Below are 14,697 nucleotides of genomic sequence, written 5' to 3' on the forward strand. Positions count from 1 at the left end.
AACCATGATAGTTTGTTGTTGTTGTGGACACCAAGGAACTTGAAGCTCTCAACCTGCTCCACTACAGCCCCGTCGATGAGAATGGGGGCGTGCTCGGTCCTCCTTTTTCCTGTAGTCCACAATCATCTCCTTTGTCTTGATCACGTTGAGGGATAGGTTGTTAGGGAGAGGTTCTTAGAGACAGCAGGAGCGGCAGAGATACTCTGAATGATCGGCTATGAAAAGCCACCTGACATTTACTCCTGAGGTGCTGACCTGTTGCACCCTCGACATCCACTGTGATTATTATTATTATTTGACCCTGCTGGTCATCTATGAACATTTGAACATCTTGGCCATGTTCTCTTATAATCTCCACCTGGCACAGCCGGAAGAGGACTGGCCACCCCTCATAGCCTGGTTCCTCTCTAGGTTTCTTCCTAGGTTCTGGCCTTTTCTATGGAGTTTTCCCTAGCCACCGTGCTTCTACAACTCCATTGCTTGCTGTTTGGGGTTTTAGGCTGGGTTTCTGTACAGCACTTTGTGACATCAGCTGATGTAAGAAGGGCTTTATAAATAAATTTGATTGATTGATTGTTATCCTGGCAACACACAGCCCGGTCTCTGACCTCCTCCCTATAGTCTGTCTCATCGTTGTCAGTGATCAGGCCTACCACTGTTGTGTCGTCTGCAAACTTAATGATGGTATTGGAGTCGTGCCTGGCCATGCAGTCATGGGGGAACAGGGGGTACAGGAGGGGACTGAGCACGCACCCCTGAGGGGCCCCTGTGTTGAGGATCAGCGTGGCAGATGTGTTGTTACCTACCCTTACCACCTGGGGGCGGCCTGTCAGGAAGTCCAGGATCCAGTTGCAGAGGGAGGTGTTTAATCCCAGGGTCCTTAGCTTAGTGATGAGCTTTGAGGGCACTACGGTGTTGAATGCTGAGCTCTAGTCAATGAATAGCATTCTCACATAGGTGTTATTTTTATCCAGGTGGGAAAAGGTAGTGTTGAGTACAATAGAGATTGCATCATCTGTGGATCTGTTGGGGCGGTATACAAATTGGAGTGGGTCTAGGTTTTCTTGGATAGTGGTGTTGATGTGAGATATGACCAGCCTTTCAAATCACTTCATGGCTACAGATGTGAGTGCTACGGGTCGGTAGTCATTTAGGCAGGTTACCTTAGTGTTCTTGGTCACAGGCACTATGGTGTTCTGCTTAAAATATGTTCGTAGTACAGACTCGGACAGTTTAAAGGTCTTATTCACATCTGCTACGGAAAGCGTGATCACACAGTCGTCCGGAACAGCTGATGCTCTCATGCATGCTTTAGTGTTTCTTGTCTCGAAGTGAGCATAGAAGTAATTTTGCTCATCTGGTAGGCTCATGTCACTAGCTCGCGGCTGTTCTTCCCTTTGTAGTCTGTAATGGTTTGCAAGCCCTGCCAAATCCGACGAGCGTCGAAGCCAGTGAAGAATGATTCAATCTTAGTCCTGTATTGATGCTTTGCCTGTTTGATGGTTCGTCTGAGGGCATAGTGGGATTTCTTATAAGCGTCCGGGTTAGAGTCCCGCTCCTTGAAAGCGGCAGCTCTACCTTTTAGCTCAGTTGCCTATAATCCATGGCTTCTGGTTGGGTATGTACTTACGGTCACTGTGGGAACGACGTCTTCGGTGCACTTGTTGATGAAGCCAGTGACTGATGTGGTGTAGTTCTCAATGCCATCGAAAGAAGTCCTGCAGCTTAGCATCTGTGTCATCTGACCACTTCTTTTTCGACCTTCTTCTTTTTCGATGGAGTAAAAGTGGTCTAGAGTTTTATTTCCCTCTGGTTGCACATTTAACATGCTGGTAGAAATGAGGTAAAACGGATTTAAGTTACCCTGCATTAAAGTCATATACAGATGTACCAAGCTTGTAGCGACATACCCAAGAATACTCGAGGCTGTAATCGCTGCCGAAGGTGCTTCAACAAAGTATTGAGGAAAGGGTCCGAATACTTATGTAGAAGTAATATTTCCTTATTTTTTTATATACATTTTAAAAAAATGGTATTAACGACAGAAAATAGGGCATCTATATAAATACAGAAGTTTAGAGACTTTCTTTTTCTTTTCCCAAAACCCTTCCATCTGCTGCTGTATGCGTTCACATTTTACTGAGTCACGGCATAAACCGCATTGAATATTTATTTGAAAGACAATATTTTACCACAAATTGCATGGTGGAGACAAAAAGAAAACATTTATAAAGTTGTTGATGCAACAGAACTAATGATTTAGCCCTGCACATTTTGGCTCTTTGAGTGTTTTCAGAGTCTGAGGGGGTTGGACCAATGTGGTTGAAATGCCATCAGGAGGAATACTGTAGCAGTTAATCCAGAAATCAATTTACTGGAACGGTGCACCGGTGCGTCAATCGACTCTGAGGTTATTAAATAAGCATACTATTGTCCTAAAAGTATGCATATGTAAGTCCTTTGTAGATAAGCACGGAGAACAGATTTTGTGGCTGATAGACAATATTGGCAACTTGTCCCTAAGCCTTCGAAGCTCGGCCCTTACTTAAAAGGGAACATTTTCTTCAATCATGGCAATTATTTTCACCTGGCACTTTTTCCATTTCACTAATGGCTGTGGAGTCAGGACGGAGTCGTTTGTAATAATTTATCCCTCCCAGGCACAGTATCAATCTAAATCTTGGTACAATCTATCGCATTTGAGGCTGGAGATTGCAAGAGGAGCCTGTTGTTAATTGTGTTGGGAGTGTGGTGGAAGATTGGAGAGCTCTGAGAGCTCCCACGGCGTCGCGGCCATAATCACATGCTTGAGACACGCCGAAAGCCGCCTCCTCCTTCCTCCGGAGTCAGGGTGATGAGGAGAATAAGGCTGCCACAGCTGAGCCACTGGCAGATGTTGTGTTTGTTTTTCTAATGTGTTAATAAGACTTCTAGCCGGACCCAAACTAGAGCCGGCTGGTTGATTTGCTTTATGCATTCATTTTTCACACATATAAATCAATACTGTCAAGTACCTGGGCTGGGCTGTGTACGAGGTGCAGGCTCTGTTGTTTACTGAGGCTAGGGATAAAAGCTCTGGCACAGTCTGCCATCCCCTGGAAATATATATATTTAAGTGGTAGCAGCTGCGATGTGTGTCATTTCCATCCCAGATTTTGGCTCTTATTCCAATCCTTTCCCTAGAGATATGATCATGTTTGAGGAATCTTAATACAATTCTACATCATCAGTGATTGTGAGATAAATAAAATGGGGGATACTATCCAAGTATCTGATAAATAGTTGAAATGTTAACCCACTTCAGACTCAATTATTCACTGCAATGGGAATTGTCTTTTGGCCTGATTACAACCGATGAATGTAGTTAATTAATTAACATGTAGTTCATTAACATGTCTTGCTCAGTCACAATCACAAATGTGTTTCTGAGACAGAATGTATGGTTTCACTTTCACAGGAGGAAATATTTTGAAGTCACTTTTTGTTCCTTGAAAGGCCTCAAAACCACTATCCCATATTCCACGAAACAATATTGAGGACGATCAATACTATCTACGGGGATGTCTTAGTATGTCTGAAACGTTCAGGCTTATCCAGCATCCAAAAACCTTCCATAACCCATAATTTGCACTTATAGGCCTATAGCTATCTAGTTATCTATGTATTGATTAATTTTTATAGGCCTACAGGAACATAGCTGGGCAGAGCAATCCGGCAAGTTCATCGGATCTCATCACAACGTTTTACCATTCCTCCTGCAAAAGACTCTTTTGTAACTTGCCGAATGGCTTCTGGGAATTACAAGCTATTGTTGGAGAAGTAGAATGGAAGGTCTTTGGTGTTAATATAAGTACGTAGGCCTGTTTAGGGGAATAAATTACAACTGAACTAAGATCCATGTTGTGTTGTGTCTGCAGTACAATAAGTTATCAAATTGTGTGCTCTGTGGTTTTATTTATTTATTTTATTGTCACCTTTTTGACATGTCTAGCGAATGACAGTTGACTGACTGTTTTCTAATAGGATATTTGGTACCACTTTTTAAGGGGTTCTTATTACATATGTAATTACAATGTCGCAAATATTGTAATTAATTGTAATAATAATTAGACTGTAATAACATGTCACTTCTGGCAATTGCAGTCGGTAATTACAGGGGTGTAAACAACAAAATGCTTGTTACCATGTTTGTTACAAATGTTAAAGTTTGCGATAGTGTCCCAACGCACCATATTTCATCCTGCACGAACTACGTGATAAGTGTTAGCCAACTGAAAACCGGACTACCTCAATGTCACAGCTCTGCATTAAACAGCTCTGGACGGGTTCACAAACGGCTCACATCAAAAAAATACTTTAACTTGTTAAGTCATTTATAGGTGCATTTGACAATAGGTCAATTACTTTAACCATCAATGAAACATTTTTACACAAATGAATAAAAAAGTTATGGTTAAGATTATGAGATAGTAATTTGTGCTTGTCAAATTGTGAGCATATTAAGCTTGGTTGAATAATGGTTTGTACAGTAAATACACTTAAAATGGTGATAAAACAAACTCTTATTCTATCATTTAATTTTGCAAGGAATATTTCACTTTCTCTGGTCATAGGAGTAACAACATTAATTTGTGCATGACTTGAGTTTCGCCATCAGCTGGAAGACAGTGTCCCTTTTCGGTCAGTGTCAGCGGAGGAAAGGGAGAGCGGAGGGACATGACATTAAGAGGTGGACACGTCTGCTGCCCTCTCCCTCCACTGTGACTGACCATCAAATGCAGGCTCAATCAGCCCAGTGATGTAAAAAAAAAGTTAATCATTTAAATGTATGCTCACTCAGCTGTGCCTCACAAGTAACACAACAACTGATCTACTACCGGTGTGATTATATAGCGTACCTGAAATGTTGAAATATAAATGGTCTGAGAAGAACAACAATGCATTGGCAGGGCAATTCAAGCAAAGCCAATGTATGCAGTCATAATGTTTTGGGCCTATAGCCTGCTGCACAAACCTCATTACTACAGTATTCTTTTAATAGGTTCATGTTGGATAGGCTTATTTTACATTGGGAACACCTGCTATTTCAATGACATAGACAGACCAGGTGAACCCAGGTGAAAGCTACGATCCCTCATTGATGTCACCTGTTAAACCCACTTCAACCAGTGTAGATGAAGGGAAGGAGACAGGTTAAATAGGGACTTTAAGCCTTAAGACAATTGAGACATGGACTGTGCATGTGTGCCATTCAGAGGATGAATGGGCAAGACAAAATATTGAAGTGCCTTTGAATGGGGTATGGTTCTAACTCTGAATGCGCGGCTATGAAAAGATAACTGACATTTACTCCTGAGGTGCTGACCTGTTGCACCCACTGTGGCCACCCCTCAGAGCCCGGTTCCTCTCTAGGTTTCTTCCTAGGTTCCTGCCTTTCTAGGGAGTTCTTCCTAGCCACCGTGCTTCTACATCTGCATTGCTTGCTGTTTGGGGTTTTAGGCTGGGTTTCTATACAGCACTTTGTGACATCAGCTGATGTAAAAAAGGCTTTATAAATACATTTGATTGATTGATTGATTGATTGATAGTAGGTGCCAGGTCCACTGGTTTGAGTGTGTCAAGAACTGCAACGCTGCTGGGTTTTTCACTCTCAAGAGTTTCCTATCAAGAATGGTCAAACACCCTACAGACATCCAGCCAACTTGACACAACTGTGGGAAGCACTGGAGTCAACGTGGGGCAGCATCCCTGTGGAACGCTTTCGACACCTAGTAGTCCATGACCCAACGAATTGAGGCTGTTCTCAGGGCAAACAGCGATGAAACTCTATATTAGGAAGGTGTCCTAATGTTTTGTACACTCAGTGTATATCTGATCTGTTTCTGTAAACTCAACCAAGTTAACTCAGGTGGTTCACTTTTTGGGGGAAAGTGCAAGCAACAACACTGAGTGGATATTTTGAAGAGTGCGCATTCACAGGTAGGTAATTAGAGCCTACTGAGCCTCCAACCTTTTTAATCTCGGGCACCCAGCAATCTTTACACAAGAGATTACAACCTTGTGACAGTTACTGAATCGGATGCAGCTGAGAAGAAACAAAACACTAAATGATTTGTAACAAGCATTTGTTGTTACACCTCTCCAATTACTGACAGTTTCATTTTGTTATTACAGTGTAACTACAACTTAGTACAATTAAATGCAATACTAATTACACATTTAATTGCACTGTAATAAGGAGCAGAGACATCACTAGACATTCAGAACATCCGGCGATCGCTGCGCGACCGAAATGAAGGACCCCGCACACTTGGCCTCGCACGCTAGCAGTGAACATTTTTCAGAAACATACAGTACCAGTCAAAAAATTGACACACCTACTCATTCAAGGCTTTTTCTTTATTTTTACTATTTTCTACATTGTAGAATCAAAGGAAGACATCAAAACTATGAAATAACACACATGGAATCATGTAGTAACCATAAAAGTGTTAAACAAATCAAAATATGTTTTATATTTGACATTCTTCAAAGTAGCCACCCTTTGCCTTGATGACAGCTTTGCACACGCTTCGGATTCTCTCAACCAGCTTCACCTGGAATGTTTTCCAACAGTCTTGAAGGAGTTCACACATATGCTGAGCACTTGTTGGCTGCTTTTCCTTCACTCTGTGGTCCAACTCATCCCAAACAATCTCAATTGGGTCGAGGTCAGGTGGTTGTGGAGGCCAGGTCATCTGATGCAGCACTCCATCACTCTCCTTCTAGGTCAAATAGCCCTTACACAGCCTGGAGGTTTGTTGGGTTATTGTCCTGTTGAAAAACAAATGATAGTCCCACTAAGCGCAAACCAGATGGGACGGTGAATGGCTGCAGAATGCTGTGATAGCCATGCTGGTTAAATCACTGACAGTGTCACCAGCAAAGCACCCCCACACCATCACACCTCCTCCTCCATGCTTCATGATGGGAACCACACATGCTGAGATCATCCGTTCACCTACATTACTCTGCGTCTCACAAAGACACGGCTGTTTGAACCAAACATCTCAAATTCAGACCAAAGGACATATTTCCATCGGTCTAATGTTCATTGCTCGTGTTCTTTGGCCCAAGCAAGCCTCTTCTTCTTACTGGTGTCCTTTAGTAGTGGTTTCTTTGTAGCAATTTCACCATGAAAGCTTGATTCACGCAATCTCCTCTGAACAGTTGATGTTGAGATGTGTCTGTTACTTGAACTCTGTGAAGCATTTATTTGGGGTGCAATTTCTGAGGCTGGTAACTCTAATGAACTTATCCTCTGCAGCAGAGATCCCTCTGTGTCTTCCTTTCCTGAGGCGGTCCTCATGAGAGCTAGTTTCATCATAGTGCTTGATGGTTTTTGCGACTGCACTTGAAGAAACTTTCAAAGTTCTTGAAATTTTCCGGATTGACTGACCATCATGTCTTAAAGTAATGATGGACTGTCATTTCTCTTTGCTTATTTGAGCTGTGCTTGTCATAATATGGACTTGTTCTTTTGCCAAATAGGGCAATATTCTGGATACCACCCCTACCTTGTCACAACACAACTGATTGGCTCAGTTGGCGCCTTTTTTTCAACTTTCGTCCTAAAATGATTGCCTGTAACTCAGGCCCTGAAGCAAGGATATGCATATTATTGGTAGCATTTGAAAGGAAACACTTTGAAGTTTGTGGAAATGTGAATTGAATGTATGATAATATAACACAATAGATCTGCTAAAAGATAATACAAAGAAAAAACCAACCGTTCTTTTGTATTTTTTTTGTATCAACATGAAATGCAAGAGAAAGGCCATAATGTATTATTCCAGCCCAGCTGCAATTTAGATTTTGGCCACTGGATGGCAGCAGTGTATAGGCAATGTTTTAGACTGATCAAATGAACCATTGCATTTCTATTCAAACCTTTGTATGAAGACTGCCCAAATATGCCTAATTTGTTTATTAATAACTTTTCATGTTCTAAACTGTGAACTCTCCTCAAACAATAGCATGGTATTATTTCACTGTAATAGCTACTGTAAATTGGACAGTGCAGTTAGATTAACAAGAATTTAAGCTTTCTGCCAATATCAGATATGTCTATGTCCTGGGAAAGTTTCTTGTTACTTACAACCTCATGCTAATCGCATTAGCCTACGTTAGCTCAACTGTCCCGTGGAAGGGACACCGATTCCGAAGAAGCTAGACTGTGTCGTCCCTCACGTTAATTAGTTAGCTTAACGTTATCTGTCAGTGCAGCTTTTGAGTCAACATGTTGAAATGTAAGTTACTTGAATCTGGCTTACTGTGAGATCAATAACTCTGAAGAACATCATCTTGGGCTAACAAACTGTGCTATAGTAATAGCAAGCTAACAGAGTACATCTCCGATTCTCCTTCCCATCTTTGTAGTCTCTCCCTCAGAGAATGAACAGTCTGAAATATATTTTTGGGGGACTAATCAGAAATTACTTTGGAAAACCACTTTGACTCCGTACATAGAAATGCTGGTTTTAGGCAGCACTAAAAATGCAAGGCAGTCCAGGGCTCATGTTTGGAGTGTTCACTGCAGTGTGTAACGCAGTGTAGCCTATCTTGTTTTACACCATCCCAGCAGGGCAAAAGACTCGGAGCTGAGACAAAATAATTTGGGGCCAAAGCCATGAAAGCCCTGGTCTGGTGACATCAATGATAAGGAGCCCTTAAAATTAAGTGTGATCCAGATTTTTCTATTCCATTTAGGTTTTCTGGTTGAATTGAACATTTGTGGAAATGTGAATGAAATGTAGGATAATATAACAAACCTTTGCTGCTGCAAACCTCACAACTGTAATGATATTACCTACTGCTGACAATTAGGTTTACAATTGACAACTGATTGTTTAAAAGAGTGGCAGCCCAGCCTAACTTCTTCACATCCAAATTGATTTGCCATTGATTTCTGGAGCCTCTAATCCTCAACTTCCTATACTCCGTTCCTAATTCTTCTCACATGTGCAAGTAAGAATTAAAACACATTAATATCGGAGTTGGTCACAAACATTTCTTCATGACAGTTAGCAGAAAACCTCCCCTTCAACTAGTCGCCACGATGCATTGCCTCTACTGTAAACATGTCTTCAGTCAAACCATCTTCCCATACAGTACAGTACTGTGACATCAAAAAGCTCCCAGTTCTATACAGTCTTGTGAAATCCACAAGCCATCCAGATCCAGACTACAAGGAATGTCTGATTGCCATTGTGCGACAGTACTGTGGGCGGAAGATTTTTCGAAGGGTTGTGGATGTGATTTTTAAAGGGAATTGGCCGGCCATGAGAAGAACAATCCCGTTCTTCTCCCATTATGGTGCAATCTGCGCTGAAGCCTGAAGGACAAAGAGGAGAAACAGATGCATATCTGTGTGCTGTTTAATTCAATCCTTCAGAAGAGACTGAACAAAGGAGTTTCACTTCACTATAGCCTATGTACTGTACAACTTTAGTTTTCATACATTGTCGAAATGCCTTTGTCGTCCAGTGTTCCTTGATTTGTTAAGTTGTTGAGCTTTGAAATGCCTTAGGAGCCAGCTACAGTCTGTGTGACACACAAAGGTTGGGGGGTGTAATTCCTATTACAATAACAACAATTGGATTGAACACATCCTTTATGCTCTAAACATATCATTAGAGGCCATTGGCTGGATAAAATGTTGATCAATGTCAATGGGAAAACATAAAGAGTCACGTGTTGCCTTGTATGTGCGTGTGTGAGGCGCTACGTCCGTGTGTGTATGCACACGTGTGAGTATGTACATACACGTGAGAGAGATTAAAGTAGATGTCACACGTCCAGATTTGATGGATGACCCTATGTGGTCCTATGTGAGCCTATGTGACCGCTATGTGAACCTAAGGGGTTGCCTGTCAGGGCATTCTGATGGTTAGGTGGGGGTCTTTGGGTAAGGGTCCAGTTGTCAGGTCAACCGGTAATGATTTATGACCCCAGCCTGATTTATGACCCTATGTAATGATTTATGACCCTATGTCCTGTTGTAGCAGGCCTGCCCATATTTGGGCTTCCGGTCAGGACATCCTGGCCGGGGTGGGGGTCTTTGGGGTAAGTGTCAAGTTGTCAATGTCGTAAATCAGAAAAAGATCATGATTTATGAACCTATGTAGTGATTGATGCCCCAATGGTTTGTAGAAGGGGGGCATGCCCATATTTGGGCTTCCGGTCAGGACATTCTGATGGTTAGAGGGGGGCTTTTGGGTGGTAAGTGACCAGGTGTCATGTCAAACTGTTCCTGGATGTCTAGTGTTGGGGGGTTGTTAATGAACATTTCAAAGAGGCTGGCTTTGCAGAAGCCTTATAAAGCCCCAAAACAATGCATGTTTAAGATTGTACAAGATAAACCCCCTGAATATTAAACAAAAATGACACATATGTCAATTTATGGTATGTTATGCTCGGCTTGTCATGAACCCAGTGAACAAAGCATTGAGGAAGTTCTGTGTGAAGCTCCAGAATGTTTTAAAGGATTTTTGGGTACGAGTGAGGGCCCTATGTCTTACATATTCCAGCCGGAGGATTCTACGGTAAAGATCTTCAACGCCTGTGGCCCCAAACCCGTTTATCAGGCAAAACCTGGGAGTTTTTCTCCTGCTCTGGGCATGAGAGAATGGCTAAACATCCGGATGGCTCTTTGTAAAATTGAACAGGTCCTGAGTGGCACAGCTGTGCCAGGCTATGCGTTGGAAGAACAGGTCTTCGGACGCAGTGATCTCAAGGCTCTAAGAATTGCTTCAATGGACTATAACCCGGACAACAAAGTGACAATTTTAGCCTGTCAAGTTTATGATGCGGGTAATGCTACAAAGTCTGTCAATTCTCCAGTAGCATCCAGAGCATGCAAAGATGTCAACTTTTTTATTCCTGTGTTTAGTTTTAAATGGGTTGATTATCCAATTTTCATAACACTTATGAATAAGCTGGACATTCTCTTCAAAAATCGCGAACAGTTAAGACGCTGGCCTCGACTTTTCTTGAGACATAGCCAGGACCAAAAGGCCCGACGTAGGATTTACCCCTGGAGTGAAAACTTAGCAAGTGTTGATGAGCCTGGCAAGAGATCCCGGCATTTTGATGACCAACTGGACACTGACAATGGGGGGTGGTTGCATCAGATCCCTGGATCTGTAAGAAAGGCTTTGTAAAATACCTTAAGAATGTAAGGCTATAAAATGTATGTACTAAATATTTTGAATGAAATAAAATGGTTTTTAAAAACAGAATCTCACCACGTTATGAACTCTCGCGTTTGTTCACGCTTAGCGCAGTCTGTCCCTGAGAAAAAAAACTTGCGCAATGTGCGCGCGTATGGGCGTGCTTGTGCTGTAGTGGCTGTGTGTGTGTGTGTGTGGGTGTGTGTGTGTTTCAAAAACAGAAAAAGGGGGGCGAGGTGTTTGTTAAAAAAATACCCTTGCATCTGCGCTCAAGGCTCTCTCTCTATGCATGGGGGGGTCGTTTGAAACCAGGGTTTACACTATCAGGCCAAACAGATGTCTAAAAGTCATTCAGCCCAGTGCTGTCGAGACCTCCCCAGCCCCAGCATCTAGATGCTAGCCCCCGGAGATTTTAGAATATCAAAAGATACCTAATGTTTAGACGCCACCCAATACCCTATGTTTGAACCAAATGGCTGGTGTTTGAACCACATGCCTTAGGTTTCAAAGATAACTTTTTAGGCTGTTTTAGCGCGAAAAATACGACACCACTAGAGTCCGACGGCTACAAAAGCTAAGCAAAACAGGTCCCCCCTGTTAGCATCGTTTTCGCGCATTTACCCTACAGCATTCCTCCAGGAATAGTTATCGGACGGACCCCTTTAAAAAAGATCTGGTAAATACCCTCCTGATGGATATTTCTCAAGGTTAGTTCTTGAAATAAATATTTACATATGCTATATATTAGATTTGTTTGTTCTTGGGAATTGTTTGAAAACGTTGTATGTTATAGAAATATTAAACAGGTCTTAGGGCCCGGATTCTTAACGTATAAAATGTCAATATTAGCTAAAATGATTAGAGCTTTAATATTATCTAATGTTTTTTTTAGATTCTCAAACCTTCACTCAGATTCTCCGAGATATAACTGAACTCGAACCGGTCGTAGGGTCTCCGGAACAAATTGTTTACATCCCAACGCCGACCCTGAATTGTAGTAAGTAAGATTCCAAGAATTCCTTAAGAATATTTATACCTTAAAAACAAAAAGTATCGGCGTCTTATATTAAAAGTTATTTTATGTGTTTACAGCGGAAATACCTCCTAGAACGGGTGCCATAGGGAGTCTACACGGTTTCTGTGAAGGATATGCCTACGAGACAATTGTGCCCTACTCCCAGGATGTATTTACACAGAAGCCGCAAACAGAGACTTTAAACGGCCTGTCAACTCCCCTGACCCAGGACCGCTGGACGCCCCCTATTAAACACCAACGGACAATCAGGGCCCAGATCCACAGGTCCGCTTCACCCGAACAATACTACTGGGAGGGTATTCACGAGACAGCGTTACAAGGACAAGGTATGAATCAATTATAATTTATATATATATATATATATTTTATTTTTATGCCTGAATATGTTTAAACATGTACTAATGCTGTTTTTTTTTTTAAATTTCAGGCTCACAAGCTACAGACCAGGCAGATGCTATAATTAGGGTTGCCCAAAGACATGTTCCCGAGTTCTCAGAGCTTCTTCAGAACAGCCCTCTTCAAAAAAGCCGAGGTATTTAATTAATGTATTGTTAATATATAGGCTTATATCTGAAATGTATTTTACATTTTTATCAAACATATTTTAGGGTTAATAACCTATTTTTCTGTATGTATTATTTTTAATGCAGACTCCTCGCCTGCTTATAAAGACCTCCAAGAAGCTACACATCTAGATCCCGAGGAGGCGCCAAAGACCCCAGTCACCAGAACAGCGAAGCCTGATGATTTCAAAGTTTTAAATGACATTTCTGAGGTAGACGATTTGATGTTCTGTGAAGTGGCCAACCTTATTGAAGCGGCCAATTCTGGTGCGGCAAAAGCCTCTTGTGAAATAGACCAAGCCGTGCTTTTCAAGGCTTTTACACAGGGTTTAAAATCACGAAAGGCTTTACTTCAACGTCGTATGGGTATTCTATTCGAACATCAATACAATCAGGATGTGTCATTCTGGCGTAGAGAGCTTCCCCGCATGTTAAACAACAGTAGGGTTAAAACAAGCAAATACCTCCGTTAAAAAACACATATGTAAAAAAAACACAAGCACACACATCCTTAAGTAGAGAAATGGCGCCCCCTATAGACCTAAGCGAGACAATTGAAACCCTCTTAGCGGAAATCCCTACAGAGCTCCAAGATATAATTAACCATATGAATGATTCTGGGCTAATTGACATAGGGGCTATAGATGAAAACCTATTATCCCAGATTCCCTCCGAACTCATTGAAATTATTACACGTATGAATGAGTCAGGGTCTGCAGATGAAAACAGGTTATCACAGATACCCGAATCAATCATATCTTTAATTACCCAGATGAACGAGAGCCCAAGGTTTAATTCTGCACCCCCTACACCTCTAAGCCATCCTTTAACACCCTTGTTCGAAGAGGAAACCCAATACGATGTTTTTGAACAGCTGAACAAATGTCTATCAAATCTGGATCGGGAAGGTCTTGATCACAATGTACAGAACGAAAGCCCTAGGTTTAATTCTGCACCACCTACACCTCTAAGCCAGCCTTTAACACCCATGTCTGAAGAGTCTGAAACCCAATACGATGTTTTTGAACAGTTGGACGATTGTCTAGCAAATCAGGATGGGGATGGTCTTGATCGCAGTGAACATGTTTTGTATCGAAATAAATTCCACAATATTGAGGTTCGACAGTTTTTCAATTTCGCATGGGGGGGTCAGATTCGGGAATATGCTGTGTTTTACGTAATGCTTATGGACACTTTGAATGAACTGGTAGATAGAGTTAGAGCTTATAGCCAACCAAGGGATACCTTACAGTTGGAAATTTTAGGAGACAGTCTGCAGAGCCGTGTGTCGCTTATTTTAAATAGGGGTGAAGCAGATCTTGAACAATTTGTTAACCTGCTAGAACGCCTTGTTCAGTCAAATTTAAACGTGCTAGCAGATAGGACCCTCGAACTTGTAGTACAATTAGTCCGGCCACCCCAAGGAGGCGGCGGGCAGAGACGTAAACTCGATAGCCTGATGCAGTCCGAAATCATAAGCAATAAAAAGGCCTACCTCATAATCGTTCACAATCATGGTAATAAGCTATGCTTTGCCATAGGTTTGGCCCACTTACTCAGCCCAGGATGTACAGAGCGCGAAGCGTTACAGAAAGCTCAAGAGCTACAAAAGGCTGTGGGTTTAGGTATACAGGATGCTGTGGCTTTCTCAGACATAGGCAAATTTGAAAACTTTCTGAATATCAAGATTGTGGTTTTGTACCACAGCAGGGCTAATGACGCGCTCCTGAAGTTCCAAAATATACAAGAGCCACACCCTAAGACTATGTACTTTTATGTGCAAAATGAGCATTACTATGCCGTAACTAACATCACAGCATTTTTAGGCGCCCCATATGTCTGTCCAGCCTGTCATACCGGCTACACCCGCAAGGGGGGGCACTCGTGC

General features: G+C 42.0%; 1 protein-coding gene across 1 annotated transcript; it reads left to right on the plus strand.

Moving 5' to 3' along the window:
* The first annotated feature begins 11,832 nt into the window (after positions 1 to 11,832).
* On the plus strand, positions 11,833 to 13,282 carry LOC129832445 (uncharacterized). The gene is made up of 5 exons (XM_055896518.1): positions 11,833 to 11,917; positions 12,103 to 12,207; positions 12,303 to 12,572; positions 12,674 to 12,778; positions 12,897 to 13,282. Exons 1-5 carry the CDS (start codon positions 11,902 to 11,904, stop codon positions 13,280 to 13,282), a joined length of 882 nt encoding a protein of 293 aa, XP_055752493.1. The 5' UTR covers positions 11,833 to 11,901.
* The last annotated feature ends 1,415 nt before the right edge of the window (positions 13,283 to 14,697 follow it).

Source organism: Salvelinus fontinalis, chromosome 33 (assembly GCF_029448725.1).
Source record: "Salvelinus fontinalis isolate EN_2023a chromosome 33, ASM2944872v1, whole genome shotgun sequence".
Lineage (NCBI taxonomy): Eukaryota > Metazoa > Chordata > Actinopteri > Salmoniformes > Salmonidae > Salvelinus > Salvelinus fontinalis.